The following is a 21610-nucleotide window of genomic DNA, read 5'->3' as shown; positions in this document are numbered from 1 at the left end:
AGAGACGTTTTTTCTTCACCCGGGTATAAGTGTCGGAGTCTTAGAGATGCCGAGGAGAAAAAGCGAGGTTGCGAGGAGGACGAGCAAAGATGGCAGAGAGACCGAACTGAGGAAGCGAGGGACACGAGCGCTCGTGAGGTAGGCCTGCTTGTGCTTCTGGCGGAGATGGTGTGGAAAAATTGAACTAGAGTTTCTAGAACACACAAACTATATATATGATTGTTCATATTTGACAAAAATATCTACGTTGAGCTTCTTTGGCCCTAATACTCGCATGACAGCTCAAATAGTCAGGTTCCCCAACGGGTAATAGGGACAGCTAAACAGGGAACGTTTCCGTACCCGCTATACCCATCGGAGATGGATTCTTTTCCATTTAAATATCCACAAGTAAAAATATAATCCTATTCCTATCCCTTAACAGATTAAATACCCGTCGGGTATCGGTACCGGGGCCGTTGACATCTTTAGTCGCAGTCCCGTGAACAAACAACAACAGTACAGCAGCACAGCCCATCGCACCACCATTCCTCCGCGCCCGGCCTCCGTCGTCTCCTTCCCGGAGCAGTTCACAGTCCCCACTCCACCTCCTTCAACAATTAGTACACCTCAGTACCTCACCACGCCTCCGCTCCCCTGCATTCCGCTTCCCTACCCCCCGCATCGTACGGAACCTGCCAACGCCGGCGCCATGGGGGCCTTCGCGAAGAAGGAGCACCAGTTCCTCGCCGAGCTCGGCCTCGCGCAGCGCAACCCGGGCGCGTTCGCATGCGGCGCGTGGGGCGGCTCAGGCCCCGTCGTCACCTCCACCAGCCCGACCAACAACCAGGTGCGTCGGTCCCCGCCCGGTCCGATCTGCTCGATTTCGCCGCTTCGCCTGTTTCGTGTTTGTTTTTTTTTTGGTGGATTTTGATTGAGTGCATTTTTTGGGTGCGTGGCTGTTTGTGTACTAGGTCATCGCGGAGGTTGTGAAGGCGTCCGTGCAGGACTATGAGGAGGGCATGCGCGCCTGCTTCGATGCCGCCAAGACATGGATGGCGGTGAGTTCCACTGACTTGCAGTGCTCATAGAATCATAGTCATGGCAGTCCGCACGGATGGTGGAATGCTAGCATTTCTGGTTTAGTAGTTGCTACTGCCTGTGGATTTTAACTGCGTGGAAATGGAATTTTTCACTCCCGTTGGGTTGGAATTTGGAGACGTTACTTTAAACATCTGCAATTGTTGGTCCTTTATGTGTCTGATGAGTTTCCGGTGAAGTTTGCGTTGATGAGGTGGTATGGGTTCTCGATTTGACCCAGGAACACGGATCTCTAGTGTACAGTCTGCATATGTGAACTAGAATTTATACTGCAATTTCAGAATTCATTCATGCATGTTTGGGGTTATCAGGTTTTGGAATCTATATGTTCTTTTTATGTCTACAACGTACATGACACCGCAAGTTCATTGCTGGGACTGGGTAGCATTCCAAAAAAACTTATTTCGTCCATCAAGTGATTTGTTTCGAAAATTTTACTCCTATCAATGTGCTCATAAATCATAATGCCATTGCCAATGTGTCCAGATTCCTGCTCCAAAGCGCGGAGAGATTGTTAGGCAGATCGGTGATGCACTGAGAGCAAAGCTACATCACCTTGGCAGGCTTGTGTCACTTGAGATGGGGAAAATTCTTCCAGAAGGGATCGGTGAGGTTCAGGTAGGATCATAGTTGCTTGATTGCTTCTATTGCATTGTCTGCAAACTGCGCATTATTTATTGTGCTCACGAAAAGTACCACCATTGAGTTCACACTTCACAGCGCATCTTTGCGTTTCTGTTTTATAAGATGTTAATTTATATATACTACATTATCATCTATGAGGTTTTGTTACTGTTTCCTTATCTGTTAGAACTGCAACTTCTCCTAAAACATGTCATTCTCGTATGTACAGCATTATTGAATAGGTCAGTTGGTACTGTATTACCAGAACATATGTCGATGTTGAATGACAATAATTTTAGTTGGATGATTTGATAACTTTGCTGAATCAGCCTGATTAATCATGTCTAAATCGTGACTTACTGTAGTGCATAAGCCCCCGAATCATGTTTAATCGGATGACTTGATAACCTTGCTGAATGATCATATGAGTTCAAGTGAAATCGGGTTTTGATTCCTATGTGCATGATGCATTGCTCTGTCCTCTTTTTTGTAGGAAATCATCGACATGTGTGATTATGCTGTGGGGCTAAGTCGCCAACTAAATGGATCCATTATACCATCTGAACGTAAGACCTTTCTTCCTTTAGTTATATCATGCCAGTTGAAAACTACATCTGCAGTGAAACTGCAGATTTTCACTGCAGATTTGAATATTTGATCATTCTGGTTGCAACTTGCAACTGATTCAGATTATCTATCACTGTTTAGGAGCCAGAAAGGGCATTGTAAATGCTGGAAAATATATTTGAATAAAATTCTGATGGTCTAGCTTTGTAGGTTTGTGTATTGTATCGGATATGCTGAAATTGAGATCAGCCAAGATTTTGCACTTTCTTTTGCTATTAGATCTGCTAATCTGCAACACCATCGTTCATGTTAAATTATTTCCTTATCACTACTTTAGTGCTGTACAATAACACATCATTCCAGTTTTCTGTTTTGTACGAAGTTCAGTTTTCCCAATTCCCTGAAATGTTGCGTTATTACAATTATCACAATAAAGGAGCATAATAAGTAACAGATCCCGTAGAAAACAAGGTTTTAGAGTGTTAGCTTTCTGATCGGTTGCAGAAGGTAGAGTCCCAGTTGTCAGAGCCTTTTGCATTAGTCTTGGGTGGCTTCATATCATCTTTTCTTCCTAACTCCTGGTCCTGGATATAAAGCATATGTGCTGCTTGATGATGATATTCAGTGGTCTGAAACAGTGCACTTTGTGTTTTTTTGCAGGACCAAACCATATGATGATGGAGGTATTTTTTAACAATTAGTTTCCCATGTCGTATATCCTACTCTTAGATATCAGCATGTAACATGCTAATGACTATGCTTATCTGAGTAGGTATGGAATCCCCTTGGAGTTGTGGGTGTTATAACGGCATTTAATTTTCCTTGCGCTGTGCTTGGTAAGCCTCTGACAGCTCATATATTTGGTGCATTGCATTTCTACGGTGGCCTGCATTTCTAGAATTTCTATTGCCACAAAAATCAACATAGTGCATCAGCTCTCTCTTTACTTTGCATTTTAAGACTCCTCGTTTAGGGAATGTTTAGCCAAAAAAAGTTTTAACAACTCTTTGGTGCAGGAAGTTTTTAGCTGAAAAGTTTAGCAGTTGACAGTTAATGGTGTTTAGCTGCACCCATAGGATGCCTTTTAATCTAACTTTCATGAGTTCTTACTCCTTGCTCATTTCTAGTGCTATGAAATTGCTGTCAACATTTACCATATAATCCTGTAATCTTAATAGCCATGATACCTCAATAATCTCTCATGTCATGTAGGTTGGAATGCGTGCATTGCTTTGGTCTGTGGAAATAGCGTTGTCTGGTAAGAATGGTTTACTTTTCTGATAAACTTGTAGTGCTGATATATATGTGTATAGAAAATGTTGCCATTAAATTCCGAAATATTGAGTTTGGCTCCCTGATTATTCATCTATTAGTCTGTCCCTGCTCATACTGGTCCTGCCCTTCCAACAGAGTAAATTTAACTTTCTATGACTGTGACTGCATATGACATGTTACCTTCTATGAACTGTTGTGGGTTGTGATGTGACTTGTCCTGTTCATCTCATCATTTGTAGTTCAAGCAATTCGCACTCAGGAAGAACTTAGACAATGTGTGCTGCAACTTGTGTCATCCTTGTAGGCTTTTAGTAAATATATGTTGCAGAGTTGGCTGGAAAAAAATGTGGTGATGCAACTAAAAATTTAGTTTTAATAGGTAGACTGGGGAGACAATCTTGGTTCTCAAGTCTGAAAAGTGAAAACAATGTCCATCTTCTTACACAAAAAATATTCATATATGAATATTATCTGTGTGGAATCCTAAGTCAGGATAGTAACGTGAAGAGAGGCAGAGGAAGACCGAAGTTGACTTGGGTAGAGGCAATAAAAGGAGACTTGAAAGGATGGAATATACCCAAAGACTTAGCCTTAGATAGGAGTGCTTGGAAGACAGCTATTCACGTGCCTAAACCTTGATTGCTTCTGTTGGGTTTCAACTCTAGCCTACCCCAACTTGTTTGGGACTTAAAGGCTTTGTTGTTGTTGTTGTTGTTGTTGTTGTTGTTGAATATTATCTGTACAACAAACTCACCAGTTCTGTTTTAGTGGCAACAAACTTGGTCAGCACCGCAGGGAGGCTGTTACTTTGTGTAATGTTGTTGTTATTCTTACAGGAAAGGTGCTCCAACGACTCCACTGATCACTATTGCATTGACAAAAATAGTGGCTAGTGTATTGGAGAAGAACAACTTGCCAGGCGCAATTTTCACATCTTTTTGTGGGGGCACTGAAATTGGTCAAGCAATTGCCCTTGACACTAGGATACCTTTGGTTTCATTCACTGGAAGTACAAGGGTAAAACTCTTTGTTCTGATATTGTGTAGATCCTGTAACAACACCATGTTTTTTCCCTAGATGTATTTTCTGGTACGAACAGTTTTTTTTCCATAGATCTACTTTCTTGTAAGGACAGTACTATAAGACTGCCTTTTTTGGGGGGTGTGTGGGGGGTGTTGGGGGGTGCTTAACATTGTGTATGTCCATCGTACTGTGCTGATCTTTTTAAATATGCAACACTGGTTTCTTAATGCAGGCTGGTCTGATGGTTCAGCAACAAGTTAACGCAAGATTTGGTAAATGCCTTCTTGAACTTAGCGGAAACAATGCCATCATTGTTATGGATGACGCAGATATCCAGCTAGCTGTGCGTTCTGTCTTGTTCGCTGCTGTTGGTACAGCAGGACAACGCTGCACTACATGCCGTAGGCTGGTATGGTGTTTTTTTTATTTATCTTTTTCGTATTGTGGTTCATTTTCAATTTGTTTAATTGCCTTTCCCATCTTATTACAGATTCTTCATGAAAGCATATATCAAACTTTCCTTGATCAACTTGTTGAGGTATACAAACAAGTCCGAATTGGGGATCCGTTGGAGAAAGGCACCTTACTGGGACCACTGCACACTCCTGCTTCAAAAGAGAACTTTTTGAAAGGCGTCCAGACCATCAAATCTCAGGTGAAGGTTAAAAGTAGTGCTACATTATTCGTTCCTACAATTATTTCAATCTCCATTACAATCTCATCAATCAATATAAATAGCTATGAGAATCATGTGATTTGGAGTTTACTTCCTTATTGGTGTTGAAAGTTAAATGTACCCCTCTGGTCACAAAAAAATTGTTTTCAACAAGATTTGGTTAAACCGTAAAAACTACAAACATCAATAACTTTTAAATTATTTAGTTCTGAAGCATGAAGGGCGGGCCTGGTGCAAGCGGCAGAGTCTTACCGCCTGTGACTGGAAGGTCCCGGGTTCGAGTCGCGGTCTCCTCGCATTGCACAGGCGAGGGTAAGGCTTGCCACTAACACCCTTCCCCAGACCCCGCACAGAGCGGGAGCTCTCTGCACTGGGTACGCCCTTTTTAGTTCTGAAGCATGTAAGTTATCTGTGTCGATATGTATTCGAAATATTTGCAACTATAAATTTGAAGGATTTTAAGAATATATTCTAGAAGAAATTAATGGTCAAAAGATGCGCATTGAAGTCAAATGTGACAATTATTTTTGCACGGAGGAAGTATTACTTTATGTAAGCCATAAAATTCTAACAATATAATTTGACCTGTTTTATTCAGGGAGGTAAAATCCTTTTGGGAGGATCTGCCATTGAATCAGTAGGAAACTTTGTGCAACCAACGATTGTGGAAATTACACCTTCTGCACCAGTTGTGAAAGAAGAACTCTTTGGTCCTGTCCTTTATGTTATGAAATTTCAGGTAGCATATAATTTTTTTGTATTTTCTTGCCTGTTCTAATTTCTGTAATTGGAAACCACTGTGTCTAATATTCACGAGGTTTGTGTTTCGTACAGACCTTGAAGGAAGCAATTGAAATCAATAACTCTGTTCCTCAAGGATTGAGCAGTTCTATATTTACAAAGAGGACAGATATAATTTTTAAGTGGCTCGGGTAAGTAGCTCAACAACACGGAGAATTTAATTGCTATTTGAAGAAAGGATGTCTCTGTATTGTGGAAAGCAAATGAGAATTGTATTGCTCATCCCTCCTCTTTAGCATTAGATGCCCCTGTGGTGGTACAACATCGGTAGCATTCTGGTTTTTGCTTAATTTATTTTGGTTTACAAGGTATAACTTGAGAAAGTCTGGTTCACTATTTTTCTTCCTTTTGGTTGGTATCTTTACACAGCACACTATTGAGCCGCCGGTCCCCTTCTCTAGGACAAAAATTCATGTTTTTTGCATGCCAATATCATATATTCAGTCTGATAATACCCAGTAAAGCAGTAAGCTCAGCTGGAGTTCCCATACATGGCATAAGCATTTAACCATACTCCTCTGCTACAAAATATAAATCCTATATAATATATTTTGAAATTTGAATATTCTTGCAAAAAAAATCCATCTTTTGTGGGGTCCTTCCAGTTATATTTTTTGATTGCCAATAAGACAGTCTCACTGTTCGTTCTCTTATTATGCAGGCCCCATGGTAGTGATTGTGGTATAGTGAATGTGAACATACCTACAAATGGTGCTGAAATAGGTGGAGCATTTGGTGGAGAAAAGGCAACTGGTGGTGGTCGAGAAGCAGGGAGTGATTCCTGGAAGCAGTACATGAGGAGGGCGACTTGGTAAGAGTATACACATTTTAGCTGTGATTGGATTTGAAATGGTACTATAGGCAATCATTATTAGAGCAGTGCATAATAAGGGTCGCTGCGAAATAGTTGCATAATTTGATATTATAATATACTGGCACCAGTTGCCGCATGTCACACTGAGTCTAAGATTGTAGAGTAGGTACTGTGATGATGGTTATTTAGATGTCATTATTATACTCAGCTATCTTCAGCCAGGTTAGTTTCTTGCTTATAGGGCAGGCTGGAGACCCAGCCCTAGTCTACGGTTTGGTTGTTTGGGTCCAGCCTTTTACTGTGCACTTCGCCAACTGCAAGTCTGCAACACATCTTTACTGGATATTCTTCTTAGCATAGTGGAATAACGAATCTACGCAGAGAGACATGAGTTACAAGTTACCCTTTGTTCTGATTGCCCCACTCATTTGTGGATTGGTATTTGTAACAATCCATTACTGCACAAAATTACCTTTTCTAAGTATGCTCAAGATTCTTCACGTGCTGGCTCTGCCTTCACCCCGGCTTTACTAACCCATTCCACACATTTGCAGTACAATCAACTATGGGAGCGAGCTACCTCTAGCTCAGGGAATCAATTTTGGTTAATCCTGCAAGAGGGTTGCGCTGGATCTCGGTGTTTTCTGCAGACGTGGATGACGTATGGGGGAACTGATGCAACCGCGTTTGAGATATCTGCATAGACTTGAGCAGCGTCTATCGGCGTCAGTTGTCAAACCTAAATTGCAGGACACCAGTAATAGCATGTGTACATAAAATAAGATGCTTGTTGCTCGTGGTCCGTGGTCCGTGGTCCGTGGTCCGTGGCACGTTTAGGTGCCGGTGCCCCAGTCTATCTACTAATAAACCGGCTCTCCTAAAAGAGTAAATCTTCCCATGTAACCTTCAAAATGGACCATTTAATAAGTAAACATTCTCATTCAGGCTCATTGGTATACTATGCAGTATATTTTTTTCAGCCTTTTGATCTGGAACTGAAGTCTGTATTATTCGTTTTCAGTAACGAACACATCAAAGAAAAACGCTGCAAGAAGATCCGACAAAGCCATTTTCTTTCCCTTGGAAGGCAACAAATAAATTTGTCAGAAAGGCACCTGAGTGTGGTGCATTCATGCCCTAATTACAAGTTCATATACGTTGCTATTATTTTCCCTGTTGATGCGCTTTAGTGCCTCAAAACTTCTTCTGCTTCCTAAGAAGTTTTTTCTTTTAAAAGCTACAAATCCTTTCTCTGCTGATTCAGCACTTGAATACAAAGATAGAAGTCGATCGGCATGCCGGGAATCTGTATGCAAGGCCATGTCTATCTCGTTGGTTGACATGTTCTCCTACGAAAACGAGACAGTTTTTCTGCCATTAATGTTTTAGAAGATAAAAGGAGTCCAAACTGATATGCGTTTATCCTTGTGTGTGATGATGAGTGCTGAGTGGTTATACCTGGTAGAAGTTGTAGATGTGATCCAGTACTTGTATGCACGTAAAGCCACCATTGTTATAGAATGTCTTCGAGGAAGGTCCAAGCTCTCCAAAACGATCAATAGGGAAGAGTATGGTAAGGAAGTGATTCTTGAAGATCAGCTCACTTTGCTCACTGCAAGAACAAAAGAAAGCAATTAGAATAGCAGATCGGACGAGGGTTGATCAATTTCAATTCCAACTAAGGATCACCTTTCTTTCAGTGGACGGGAAAAATTATCAGTTGGTTGATCTGGATCCCTCACATCCCCATTTGCATCAAAGTAAGTGGTGCTTTGCTGCTCATTGGCATCATCGGACCATGAAGAATCCATATAAATTGACGCAGATGAAGTTGGCTCAGAGATTGTCCAGCAGATTGAATCCAGAAGCGTGGCCGGTGTGATCGGGTGAATGGGTACTTCACATGACTGGATTAAAACCAAAAGTTGGTCATTTTCATTTGACGAAATGAAATCAAGAATAGCTAAATAAATGTGCTGTATTTTATTAAGAACCAGAGAATGTTCAGCGTTCACTGTATAGTGTATCCTATGATCTTTTCTGGGTGATAAATCAACTTAAACTTTAACAGCTGACCACTAAACTGCCTGGGCAGCTGACAATGCACAAAAATAAGACACAGATTAATCCACACAAAAAAGGAGAGAAACAAGGATTAATTAGGCATGAAACGAAAGGCATTGCCTCAATATAACCATGATATAAATGACTAGACCCATATTATATGCATATTAATGACTGATAAATTGTTTCTTATTTACTTATCAGTTTTGTGGGTGCATGCCAACGAAATCTTCAACTTGTAAAAATAACTTTTACCTGCATACGACGAGCACGGCGGTCTCGGACTTCTTTCTTTGCCACTTCAACAAACTTTTGCCTCTCTTGATGGACTTCATCGATCTCCTCTTGGGTTGATGGACGACCACACGAGCTTATGTTTATAGAAAGAACACTTCCAAGTTTCCTATTCTAAACGAACAGAAGATCTAATGTCACTTCAGTTGTAATCAAGCAATAGAAACTTACCGCAAACAACAAACAAAGCATAAAATTTCAAATGCAAAGGATCGTGAAAACATAGGATCAATACATCACAGAATTCATTGGAAGAAAATTTAATGTTGTTCATCATGCAAAATAAGGAAACAATGTCAGGTCCATTACTGCCCTTCTACATGGACCACAATACTGCAGTATCTTGTCCCTTCTCACTAAACATGTCGCAGAAGGGTAGCTGCCCATTATCAAACATACTCTACTCTGTACTCTGTACTATCCATTATGAAGATAGGTACAGTAGGGTTTGATCATGTAATACTCCAGAAATCAATTCGGTATTTCTCAGATCCAATACAAAGAGGACCAAGAGGGGAAATGTCACAACAAAATAAGCATATAAATGAAAACTCCTTGTTGGTCATGATTTTTTTTTCTAGCTGATCAGAGCACAAAAAGGCATTTTTTGGATAATTGGCTCAAGAGTACAATTGTACAACATAGTAACTTACCTCTTCTGATGTTCGGACATTTTCCAGAACCATGGCAACATGCCTAGCTAGGTCAGAAGACAAATGGACAAGGCGCTGCAAGTTTTTTTCCTTCACTGTTTTCAAGATCCAAAGCGGCTGATAGATGGAAGGAGTAAAGGTAAAGACAAAGCAACCCCTGGTAACTTAGCACCTAAGAAACAAATTCAAGGACAGACTGATAGTAATGCACTATTGCTTACAGTTACAATGTTGTCTGAGTGGCCTACATATCTCTTAACACAAGCATCCTCACAGACAATATACGTGGCAGGGCAACCAATAAACCAGTGCTCCAGCAACTTTGCACCTTCTCTAGTAGCAGCATCAGAAATCTGCAGTGAAGGGGGTTTGGTAATCCTCGTAAGCTAAAGAAATTCAGATTAGTCATTGCATCACTTGAGCTGATTAGCAATTTTGTTTGCATGAAGTATTAACAGATTCATCAATCCAAATGGTGTTGCAAATGCAACATTCCATCAAAAGAAACAATAGAAATTACTCTTTTCCTGCCTAAAAGTTACAGTTCGGTAGCTTCGATTAATTGAGCAACCTTCAGGAAAGGTGGGAAGAAATTAGTTGGACAATACCTTTTTCCTCATCTCATCAGATATCCCAGGGTCAATGTAGATCGTGTCTTTCATAAAAACCAACCCATCATGACCGCCTTCTTTCCCAGGAATCTGGAGCAAATCCTTCCGGGTCATATCTGAGCACGCCTTGTCCTGAAATATCAGTGGTGGAAGGCAAGACTCCTCGTTAACAGGAACTCCAACAAGGCGGTTGAACTCCCCGAGCGGCACACCATTCTCCCCAATGCTCTTGATGGCATACAAGGATTCATCCAACCTCACTACAGTCAAAACATCGCAGGATACAATGAAGCGTTAGACCGTCAGTAACTTCAGCCAAAATCGAAGGTCACAAGGTTGGTTCATGGAGCTTGAGCTTACTGTTTCTCCGCACGCAGTCCACAAACCAACCCAGGGTAACGAGGAATAGCCCGTTCCTCGGACCATGCTTCAGTGCATGCTCGAACTTGCGTCCGGCAAAGCTGTGCTGCAGGTTAAGGAGCCACAGCATCCATCCTGAATTGGGGAAGCAAATACTACTATACTAGTGCTATAGTGGACAGAGAAGAGTTTTAACAGCACGCGACGTTCATGTCGTGCAAAGGATATCTGAACCACGAGGTGCGTGCACTTGGGGTGCAAGCTCCCGCTGTACTCGCCCCCCAGCCGCTCCGTCGCCTCCTTCACCTGAACCCTCGCCTCTGCAACTAAGGATGAAAACGGACGGAATCGAACGGAGAACTCCTCAACCGTTTTCTACTTTTACATTTGAATACGAAAACGAAAACGAAAGCGGACAAACCGAACACGAAAACGAACACGAACTTACGGAATATCGAGAATTTCGAAAACGAAACAATTCGAGCGGAATTATATCGAACACGGTCGGTATACGAAAACTCAATACGGAATACCGACCCGTAGACCAAGTGCATGACTAAGTGCATACATAATCAAGTTCAAGTGCATATAATAATTAACAAGTGCATATTATAGAAACATGAACTCGAACTGAGTCAGAATAATTTTATTAATCTTTTTAGAATAGATGTAGTATTTTATTTTAAAAATTTATTCAGATTTTTCTTTTGAGTAACAAAGATTTATTCGGCTGATGCAAAAACTATCAAATGATTGACTTTGCAGGTGGGGGTTAAACCGATGAGCTTGATGGGCTATGGCCCAGGTGGGCTTTCGTGTAGATGCTGCCGGTTTCCTGACATTTAGCACCATCTCATGAGGTGAAGAGAGACGAGGCTGAGCGCCGTCTATAAGTGAGGGCAGCTGGCCACCAGTAGAAAGAACACAGCTGCGTGGTGAACAATCTGTAATTGGGCTGTATGACCTGTACGGCCAAATTCGGTTTAAACCGAATTTTCAATTCGGAATATTTCAAATTAAAAGTAGAAAAGTAGAAAACCATCGGAAAAATGTCTAAACCGTTTTCTACTTTTACATTTGAAATACGAAACATCTGAAATGCGAAAGCGAAAACGGTAAAGTCGGACAAGAAAATGCGGATTCGATCAGATTAAATATAAAAAAACGATGCGGTTCGGTTCGGGATATTTCCGTTCCGTTTTCATCCTTATCTGCAACCAACCAGCCGAGAACACCAAAAACCCATCAAACAGGCAACCTTTTTCAACCTTCACCAGAAAAATCACAAGCAATTAAACCGCGCACCTTTGGACAGCCCAGTGACGCAGATGACGAGGCCTGCGAATGGCCCATCGGCGCGCGCCGCCGCCGGGCCTGCGAACGGCCCATCGGCGCGTGCGGCGGCCCCGCGCGAGGCCGCGGAGGAGGAGACGGATGCGGCGGATGATGAGGGGTTGTGATGCATCCCGGGGATCACCAGCCGCGCGCACCCCCTACTGGCGACCACCTCCACCCCGCTACGGCTACGCATCGACATCGCGGCCGCGTCGGAAGGCGGCGGCGGCTCTCGCGCCACGCATGTGCGGCGAAACTATTAAAAAGGGCGGGCGGGGTTCCGTGAGGTGGGGAGAAAGGGTGAGCGAGGAGGAGCCGGATCCGGTGCCGCTTTCGAGGGAGTTAATGGCGGCGATCGCGCGGAGACCTTCTCCGTCGGCAGTGGAGGCTGGGGGGGGGGGGGGGGGGGGGGGATGACGATGAGGGCCGAGGGAGGCTGGAGGCGATCTGGCTGCGAGGTGAGGTGACCGTTGGGAGGGTCTGGTTGCCTTGGCTTTCCTTTTCTTTTCCTTTTTTTTTATTGGTGTTTTGGGTGCTGGAGGCCGGAGCAGCAGATGAGAGGCGGATGGAAGAACAGCGGTGGAGGCGAATGTTCAGTCTGGGCATTAACTGCCTGCAACGACGAACGTGCACCCAAATCCAAAATAGATAATAAGATATATAAAATTAGCCTCTAACATGGTATTGGGTTGTCTGATGAGCATCTTCTCTCTTAAAAACCTATTTACATAAAAGATTCTCTTTTAGCTTGTTGTTAGAGAAGATATCGAATATGTATTAAACCTTTTGCCTGTAGCGCTATCCAAAGAACGAATGGATCTTGTATTTTAAATGGTGTTATTGGAGATAGACTTAGATGTGGACACTGGACACATGTGGTGAGATGTGATGGCGATAGTAGGTATGCCAATCTGTGGTTGTTTACTGGAGTAGGCAGTGCGTTTTATTGTTAGAAATAGTTGGGCATATCGGTTGCTCTTGTTGAATATGCAAGTGGGTAGACGATGCTGTGGTGTTGATGTAGATTTTTTTTTGCTAGTGTCTCTTTCCGGAGAGATTTGAAGATATTAGCGTGTTTAGATGTATTAGTCTCTTGATGACGAATCTTGATGTTCACTGTTCAGTCCGTTTTAAGTTCCCTTTAGCTTCGTCTTAAGTTAAGCATATTTAATTTTAACCAGATTTATTACAGAAAAATACACCAACCTCTTGATCACTAAATTTGTTTTATTAGATTTGTTCATGTAATATTTTGACAGAGGATTTATTTGGACTTGTAGCTGTGAATTTTTTTTTCTCTAAAAGCATGATTAAAGTTTTAAAAGTTTGACTTAAGACAAAGTTAGAGTGAACCATAAATTAAAATTGAGAGAGGAGCACTGCGCATATTTTATTTGTATCAATTGATTTGAGGTTCAACACGACCTCAATGATTCGTCTTCAAGAAAGCTAGGCTGATGTTTGATTTGAGGGTTTCTCTTGAAAAGCAAGTGGCCTAGAAGTCGAAATGTATAAATGCTGTTGCTTAGCCATCTTGTCTTCCTATGGCAGAATGCCATTCGTGGTAGTACCGTATACTATATCCTCCACACATGCCCAAACAATAATGTTTGGGGCACCGTTGGCAATGAATGGTAAAGGATGGTAGTTGACTGTTGTGGTCGATAAGGAGCGCTCAGAGGTAGCATGGTAATAACATCAATAGAGATGTTGTTAACAAGGAGTGCCGAGTCTGAAAGATGAAGACAAAACAGCAGTAGCAACGATAACAAAACACAAGAAGTATCGTCGTCCAATTATAATCAGCATAACAGTCTTGTTTTACGGAAGATAGAGAAACCTATTTTATTGGGCATTAAATAAAAGGTTGAACTCTAAGCATAGGCCTTTGCGTTCTCAACTGGGTCTTAAATTTTATTGCGGTTCTAGCAAATTGCTAGGATTATCATGCTTTTATCCATCGTTACTATGCGCACGTCATTGCAATATTATTTCTTGATCGTAAATATAAATCCACAGGAAAATTGGTACAATCTTCAATAGTGCACTTTGACTAACAATATTTACAAAAATACACTACTTAAAATTATAAGAGTTACTGTACTATATGTTTTATGAAGTATAATCCACGATAAATACAGTAAAATCAGCCTCATGTTGTCAACACTAAAAAAGTTTGACTTAGAACAGAGATGAACAGGTTTATATTTTGGGATCGAAAAAGTGTAAAATTTGATACTCTCGAGGGTTTCCCACGCGCTGGCAATTTCCCGCTGTCGCTTTTCGCGTGGTTATGTCCAATCCACAGTCACTCACATGGCCCACGGCCCACCCAACATCTACCGTCACTCGTGCACTAAAGAACATAGGACGCTGACTCGCACAACACCATACAAGAAATAGAAATATTAATTAGTAATAGAGAAACAAAAATAACACATGGGAAGGGTTGAACACTAGATCAAAAAGTTAAAGTAATCAGTCCTCACCACTACACCATACAAGAAGGTTTGTATTGCTTATAAAATATTTATATTATTATAAACTATATTAAAGTATTTAAATATAATAAAAAATACTCCACCCTCACTAGAATAATGTTTAGATAAAAAAATACCATGTGACATCTCATGAAATATATAGAAAAGCTATGTGAGAGATAAAATAAAATAAAAATATAAAAAAATAGAATACAATCAAAAGTAATAGAGGAAACAAGGGGAAAACATAAAATCATCAAAGAACATCACATGAATACTAATTGAATAGCCTAAAAATAAATACCATAGAACATCTCATGGTTACGATATGAATACTCAAAGATAATCGTAGAACATCTTATTTATAAAATGCAAACATTCTAAAATATATCGTAGAACATCGTAGGTGTACTACGTGAACATCACAAAAATACATCATATATAGAACATCACATGTATACCACGTGAACATAACAAAATACATCATTTTACATCATATTTATACTACATGAACATCACAAAAATATATCATAGAACACCGTGTGTATACCATGTGAACATCATAAAGTACATCACAGAAACAACACAAAATATATAATAGAACATCACAAAATACACTATAGAACATCACATTTATACTACGTAAACATCACAAAAAATATCATAGAACATTATTGTATACTACGTGAATATTACAAAATAAATAATAGAACATCTCATGAAATAAAAAAATAAAAAGTATACATGAACAAAATAATTAATAAGGATAAAATAGAAAAAGAAAAAATAAAAAACTCTACAGCAAACATAAAGACAAAAAGGAAAAAGAAATAAAAATAAAAAAAAAGAATAAAACATAAGAAAAAATAAAATAAAACAAACAAAATAATTAATTATAGTAAAAACAAAAAAAGAAAGATAAAAATATAAGAATAAAAATAATAATAATAATTCGCATAAGACAAAAATAAAAAGAAAACAAATTATAAATTGAAGCATGAGAAGAAAAATAATAAGAAAAAGAAAGAAAAAGAACAAGGAAAAAGAAGGAAAAGAAAAAAGAAAAGGATTTTTTTAAAAAAATATAAGAAAAATAAAAGGCATGAATCAAAGAAAAACATAATTAGAAAAGAAACAAGAAATAAACAGAAAGATAAATAAAAAGAGAAAAAAAACATATGAAAAGAAAATGAAAAAGAAAAAAGGGAAAAGGAATATATAATAATAAAAAAAGAAACCAAGAGAAACACGTACCTTCCTACCACAGGCTGGATCCCGTGCCGTCCCGAGCGAGCCCGAGGCCGCGAGACGCGTGCCAGCCCACGCGTGGTTTTGGCGCGCTTACCCGATGGCGCTGTTCGGCGAAAAGATCAGGTCCGGCCGTTCGGACCGGATGAATCCCGTTATTTATCCGATAGAACATGCAAATAAATATGAGATCTCAATAAATATACAATGCCCATCGCCAAACCTACTGAATAAATGACAAAGAATGAATTAAGAAGCCATAAATTCCTGGCCAAACCTGTCGATTCATCCTTCCCTTTGCCACCGGACACGACGTACGGTGTACACTGTACAGCACAGCGCCTCAACAGAGAAACCCTTCCAATCCAACCGTCCACTTTCTCGCGCACTTTTTGTACCGGCGCACAGTGAAGCCGCAGCCCGGATCACGTGCCCTTCTCGTTGCCCGCCGAGAAAGCCTGCGCCTGCGGTTGACCAACAAACCCCTTCACGAGCGGTGTCCGGTGCGCCCCTTTCCCTCGTCTGGTCCACGGGATTGAGCGCGGAAGACGCAGAGCCATTGGAGTCTGGCAGTGCAATGATTAGCACGGCGCTGCCCCGGCTCGGGTCTCCATCACCGACCTGCGATCTCTCCGTCCGTTGATGCGATGCGAAGTGTCCTTGGAAAGCAGTCGCTGCGCGCATCAACATTCTGTTAGACTCGGAACGCACACCCGGGCGCTGGTTTAGCTCAATCAAGCGTGATGCATCATGCATCCAAACATCTTTACGTACGCCGTCTTCGAATGTTCCTGGACCACTGGAAGTCTAGAACATACCTATGTGCTGCCTGAATCTATCACCTGGCAAAACTTTCAGAAATTGGGAAACGCGCTCACTGTTCACGGATACTTCGTTCTATTGTATTCTCTCACGGGGATCAATGACGCTTTGTGTAGCACGAGATTACAAGAGCTTGGTTGGATTATTATCCATCTGATTTCAGGCCCACTATGTGGTCCTGCTGCTCGTGGACGACGCCACGTTGCAAACTGCCAGAAGGCCATGGCCAGCTGCTGTTGATTCGGCCCGTTCGTTTGTGGAAGTCGTCCAACCAAGTAAGCTACGGGTGGCCCATCCCATGCGTTGGCCCACGTAACATCATACGGCCGCGGATGAGCCGGGACAGAGAAGGCGGAGCAGTGATCAAACGCAGCATGGGCATGCCGCTCTGGTCCCGCCTCCCTGGCACGGGCCGGCACAGGCCGCGTAGAAAATCGCCCCGCGTCCGTGTGAAAATCTGGGCAGAAACGTGGCCCACTTAGACCTTCTCTAAGGCCTCGTTCGTTTGCTCAGGATCCAATCCTGGAGCTAATTTGTTCCACCCCAGGAATGAGTGGATTCCTGCCTATCACTCCTTCCCTGACTGTAACCATTCCTGCCTGTAACCGTTCCCTGCCTGCTGTTCAGTTAGACTGTGCCGTCGCTAACAGTCCAGGAACAGGAACATGACTGATCTCTCTAGGCCACGTTCGTTTGCTTATGGTACTGAACGAGTGTTGGAGTACTACAAATACATCTCATGAAATACATTGCAGCAAAAACAGGCTCTCATACATTGCAGCAAAATAAAATAGATAAAATCTCCCATGTTTTGGAGTTCTTTTATCTGCAAGTCTATCATCATGCTCTCATACATGTAGAGACAATGGGCAGCAACAATAGCATAGTACCACAGATAATGTGCAGCCATATATAAAGGACATGCTAGCTACTGCCAAAAGTGACAAAAAGGTGCACCAAAAGGCTACCATGATCCACTCATAGAATTACAATCTTCATAATTTAAACCAGTAGATAACTTATCTAAGCATACTCAAGTGTTCAGGCACTTTGTCTAATCCAATGTTTCTTGATGATTGTATCCTCCCTAAAAATGACAGCAAGCTTTCTTTTACAAATAATTGAATGAAAACGACTCACGATGTAGTCAATCAAAGCATAATTGAATCAATATGTCAGTTTAAAAGCTTTGATTAGTTATGAAAGTAGTCAGTGCCTTCACAGGCTCTATCCTATCTCTTGCAAAAAAAAACATGTTGAGTGGGCCTCTGTCAGTGCTGCTGCCATTACAGAAACATTAACAGAAGCAATTAATGAAACATGCTTTGAAGGTACAATATGTCCTTCACTTTGATGGTATTTGTTGTTCTGGTATTTCTGCCTACTAGAAAGACTACTGCTAGATGTCAAGAGAAGGATTTCACCAAATACAAGAACTAGGATGCTATTAAAAGTTTGACATCCTTTTAAACTTGCAGTATCCTTCGGCAACTTATAAAAAATCCTTTGGCAAAAAAAGAGAAAAAGAAAATTGTACAAGCACTATTATCAATCTACTGAATGGTCTGCATAGTCACTAACTCACTATCTTCAAAAGGAAAATGTACAGCTCCAGTTACAAGACTGAAACAGATTCATTTTAGGAAAGTAAGACATGAACCATGATAGCCATAAATCAAGCAACAAAGTAGATAGCAAGATTGATAAGTAAGCAAGCAGCTCCTAAACAAATAGTGCAGTGAAAATTGAGCCCCTATGAAAGCTCTAGTTTGGTTTTGGTGAATTGATGAAACCCTAAGTGCTAACCTAGTTTATCAAGTGATCATGAGATAGGTAGCACACTCCAAGTGATGAAGCAAATGAAGATCATAGCATGATGATGATGATCAAGTGCTTGGACTTAAAAAGAAGAAAGAGAAAAACAAAAAGCTCAAGGCAAAGGTATAAACCATAAGAGCCATTTTGTTTTGGTGATCAAGACACTTAGAGAGTGTGATCACATTTAGGTTTGATAGCCGTACTATTAAGAGGGGTGAAACTCGTATCGGAATGCGGTTATCAAAGTGCCACTAGATGCTCTAACTCATTGCATATGCATTTAGGATCTAGTGGAATGCTAACACCCTTGAAAATGTTTGTGAAAATATGCTAACATATGTGCACAAGGTGATACACTTGGTGGTTGGCACATTTGAGCAATGGTGGAGAAGTTAGAAGTGAAATAGAGTTGGTCGCAATGATGCTGGCGTTGGTCAACTAACCAGACGCTAGGTCGCTCTACGACCGAACGCTGAAGGGCTATGTCTGGTCGTGTTGTCGGTCGGCACAGTGATTAGGGTTAAGCACCAGACATTGGGCTGTGTCCGATCAAGCATGACCGGACGCGTCCGGTCGGCAAAAACTCGTTTTGGACCCTTACTGTAAACGACCGGACGCTGAGGGTTCAGCGTCCGGTCAGCTCTGTCGGAGCGTCCGGTCAACTTTTCGACCGTTGAGATCAAACGTTCACAGTTGAACGTAGGAGACACGTGGCCGCCATCGGGCAACCAGACACTGATGAGCAGCGTCCGGTCAGTTGGACCGGAGCATCCGATCAGCCCGTGTTATGCCCAGTGAAGAGGTATAACGGCTCTATTTTGAGGGGGCTTCTATTTAAGCCCCATGGCCAGGCTATGGCTCATATCTTTGGCCATTTTATTGACATAGCAACCTTGTGAGCTAAGCCAAAGTCCTCCCACTCATCTCCATCATTGATTCATCATCATAGTGAGATTGGGAGAGAATCCAAGTGCATTGCTTGAGTGTTTGCATCTAGAGGCACTTGGTGTTCGTGTTTCGCTGCGGATTTCGCTTGTTACTCTTGGTGGTTGCCGCCATCTAGACGGCTTGGAGCAGTGAGGATCGTTAAGCGGAGGGTGGTGATTGTCTCCGGCTCCGATCGTGGTGATTGTGAGGGGTTCTTGACCTTTCCCCGATGGAGCAGCCAAAAGGTACTCTAGTGGATTGCTCGTGGCTTGTATGATCCTCATCTTGTGTTGGTTGTGCGGCACCCTATTGAGGGTTTGGCGTGTGAAGCCAATTAGCGTGTGAACCTCCAAGTGAGTGAATCGCCACAACGAGGACTAGCTTGCCGGCAAGCAAGTGAACCTCGGTAAAAAATCATTGTGTTCATCTTTGATTCCGAGGTGATTGGTCTTCACTGTTATTCACCCTTGTGATTAATTGGTTCATTCATCTTCACGGCTGGTATAATCTTCTTGATCATTCTCTTTACATTATCGTAAACTAGTTGACAAGCTCTTTAGTAGTAGCTAGTTGTGAGAGCTTGATTGCTTGGTTGGTGTGGCTCTTTAGTTAGCCTTTGAGAGCACACTAACATAGGGTAGTGTTATAGCTCTTGTGTGAATCGACACTATCTAAACTAGAATTGTGGTAGGTGGCTTGCACTTTGAGTAGGCTAGCGCAACACTCGCTTCGCCTCATAATTGTCTAACCATTTTGTTAAGTGTTGTTGTAGAAATTTTATTAGGCTATTCACCCCCCCTCTAGCCATTAGGACCTTTCACCCTACTTGACTGTCATGGAGTGCGCGGTTCAGTAACACAATAAAAAGTTGATCCCCTAAACTAATAGAAGGAAAAAAATCAAGTTTTTAGCAATTAAGTAGACTGAGCTGTTAGACCATCGCATTTTTGAGCCAAACCAAAGTTGCTTCTTGATCTAGTTCACAACCACTTAGGAAGGCCTCTCTATTTTCTTTGCTCTTGATGAACACTGCAAATGCCTTTGCCTTTTCTTCCTTGTCACTTCCATTGTGCTCAAAACGGATATACACCTTTTGATAGAGAAGTCATTACCTTGAGCAACCTCCTTTTCTTTGGCTAGATCTGCAGACTCATCTTGTACTTGCTTAGTCCTCATGTCTAGGTATCTCCCCATCATTTCTTCAATCCTTTCACCCTTCTTAGGTCTCTTTTCTTTCTTTTCATGTTTTTTACTTGATGTAGTAGTAGTAGTTTTTCACTGCCTGCTTCTTTCAATAGCTACGACCTCATTTTCTTCATCTCATGACAGAGAACCTCGTTGTTCATTTCTTTCAACAGCTATAACCTCACTTGCTTCCTCTTGTATCTTAGTGATTGAATCATCTTCATCTAGTACTTCATGAACCTCAATGTTGTCCAAGTCATCTACATCATGAATTTGTTGAAGTGGTGCTTCCTCTTGTGGTGGCTCAAGAGAAGTCAGATTGTAAGTACCTTCAGCCAAATGACCTACACGATAACAAGGAAATAGCTATAGAAAGTGGTCTTTCCTCATGAAATTCAAGTATAAAGAGAACCAATATAGTTATGACAACTAGAAGGAGTTAATTGGGGGCGGGGGAAATATCAGTGCAGAGCAACTAGTAGTGCATAACTGAAGAAAACTCATCACAATACAGATGAGAAGAACATGGATGTAGAGTTGTTGTTCTGACATCTATAAATTGTGACAAGTAGAAGCATATAACCTAACTCTATAAAACTAGCATATTGTTGCTTAGTCATCAGCACTAGTAGAAAAGCATTACTGTAACTAGCATATTGTTGCTTAGTCATCAGCACTATAAAAAATACTTGATCAAAGACTACTAGACAAGTCAAGTGAATCATAGGATAATATAGAGCAGCAAGATAGAAACAAACAAATACTAAAGTGAGAAGCTAAAAGAATATATTGATTGGCACTGTTTGCAACTATAGAAAGTGAACCTACCATCATAAAGCTCTCCCAAAGCATCAAATAGTGGAAATCTTGCCTTACTGTTGCAGGAACTTCCTAATTTTAGGGAATGTCTACACATTCAAAGAGAACCATTGATCAAATATGAGGTTATCACT

The 21610-nt window shown here is 41.4% G+C and overlaps 2 protein-coding genes across 2 annotated transcripts; one reads left to right on the top strand and one right to left on the bottom strand.

Annotated features, from left to right (window-relative positions):
• Positions 1-502: 502 nt before the first annotated feature.
• LOC136535291 (aldehyde dehydrogenase family 7 member A1-like) lies at positions 503-7808 on the top strand. Its single transcript, XM_066527589.1, has 14 exons — positions 503-829; positions 954-1040; positions 1567-1698; positions 2198-2270; positions 2932-2954; positions 3044-3107; positions 3484-3529; positions 4383-4563; positions 4802-4978; positions 5060-5224; positions 5844-5984; positions 6080-6177; positions 6708-6857; positions 7415-7808. The coding sequence occupies exons 1-14, from the start codon at positions 692-694 to the stop codon at positions 7467-7469; spliced, it is 1530 nt and encodes a 509-aa protein (XP_066383686.1). The 5' UTR covers positions 503-691; the 3' UTR covers positions 7470-7808.
• Positions 7809-7914: 106 nt separating this feature from the next.
• Positions 7915-12458, bottom strand: LOC136535290 (uncharacterized). Its single transcript, XM_066527588.1, has 10 exons — positions 12148-12458; positions 11071-11162; positions 10843-10945; positions 10480-10742; positions 10093-10224; positions 9872-9988; positions 9180-9332; positions 8550-8767; positions 8319-8472; positions 7915-8209 (listed from the first exon to the last, which is right to left on the bottom strand). The coding sequence occupies exons 1-10, from the start codon at positions 12377-12379 to the stop codon at positions 7991-7993; spliced, it is 1683 nt and encodes a 560-aa protein (XP_066383685.1). The 5' UTR covers positions 12380-12458; the 3' UTR covers positions 7915-7990.
• Positions 12459-21610: the final 9152 nt, after the last annotated feature.

The sequence above is a fragment of the Miscanthus floridulus genome, unplaced genomic scaffold (assembly GCF_019320115.1).
Source record: "Miscanthus floridulus cultivar M001 unplaced genomic scaffold, ASM1932011v1 os_2653_1_2, whole genome shotgun sequence".
Lineage (NCBI taxonomy): Eukaryota > Viridiplantae > Streptophyta > Magnoliopsida > Poales > Poaceae > Miscanthus > Miscanthus floridulus.
Note: the sequence above shows the minus strand (reverse complement) of the source record. Positions and strands in the feature narration are given on the sequence as shown.

What these genes read in the sequence shown, in the direction of transcription:
- LOC136535291 (XM_066527589.1), top strand. Translation starts at nt 692, where the DNA reads ATGGGGGCCTTCGCGAAGAAGGAGCACCAGTTCCTCGCCGAGCTCGGC. An exon ending in TCCAGACCATCAAATCTCAG is followed by an intron (nt 5,225 to 5,843) that starts GTGAAGGTTAAA and finishes TGTTTTATTCAG; the next exon opens with GGAGGTAAAATCCTTTTGGG. An exon ending in ATAATTTTTAAGTGGCTCGG is followed by an intron (nt 6,178 to 6,707) that starts GTAAGTAGCTCA and finishes CTTATTATGCAG; the next exon opens with GCCCCATGGTAGTGATTGTG.
- LOC136535290 (XM_066527588.1), bottom strand. Translation starts at nt 12,379, where the DNA reads ATGTCGATGCGTAGCCGTAGCGGGGTGGAGGTGGTCGCCAGTAGGGGG. An exon ending in CTGATGAGATGAGGAAAAAG is followed by an intron (nt 10,225 to 10,479) that starts GTATTGTCCAAC and finishes CCTTCACTGCAG; the next exon opens with ATTTCTGATGCTGCTACTAG. An exon ending in ACTCAGACAACATTGTAACT is followed by an intron (nt 9,989 to 10,092) that starts GTAAGCAATAGT and finishes TCCATCTATCAG; the next exon opens with CCGCTTTGGATCTTGAAAAC.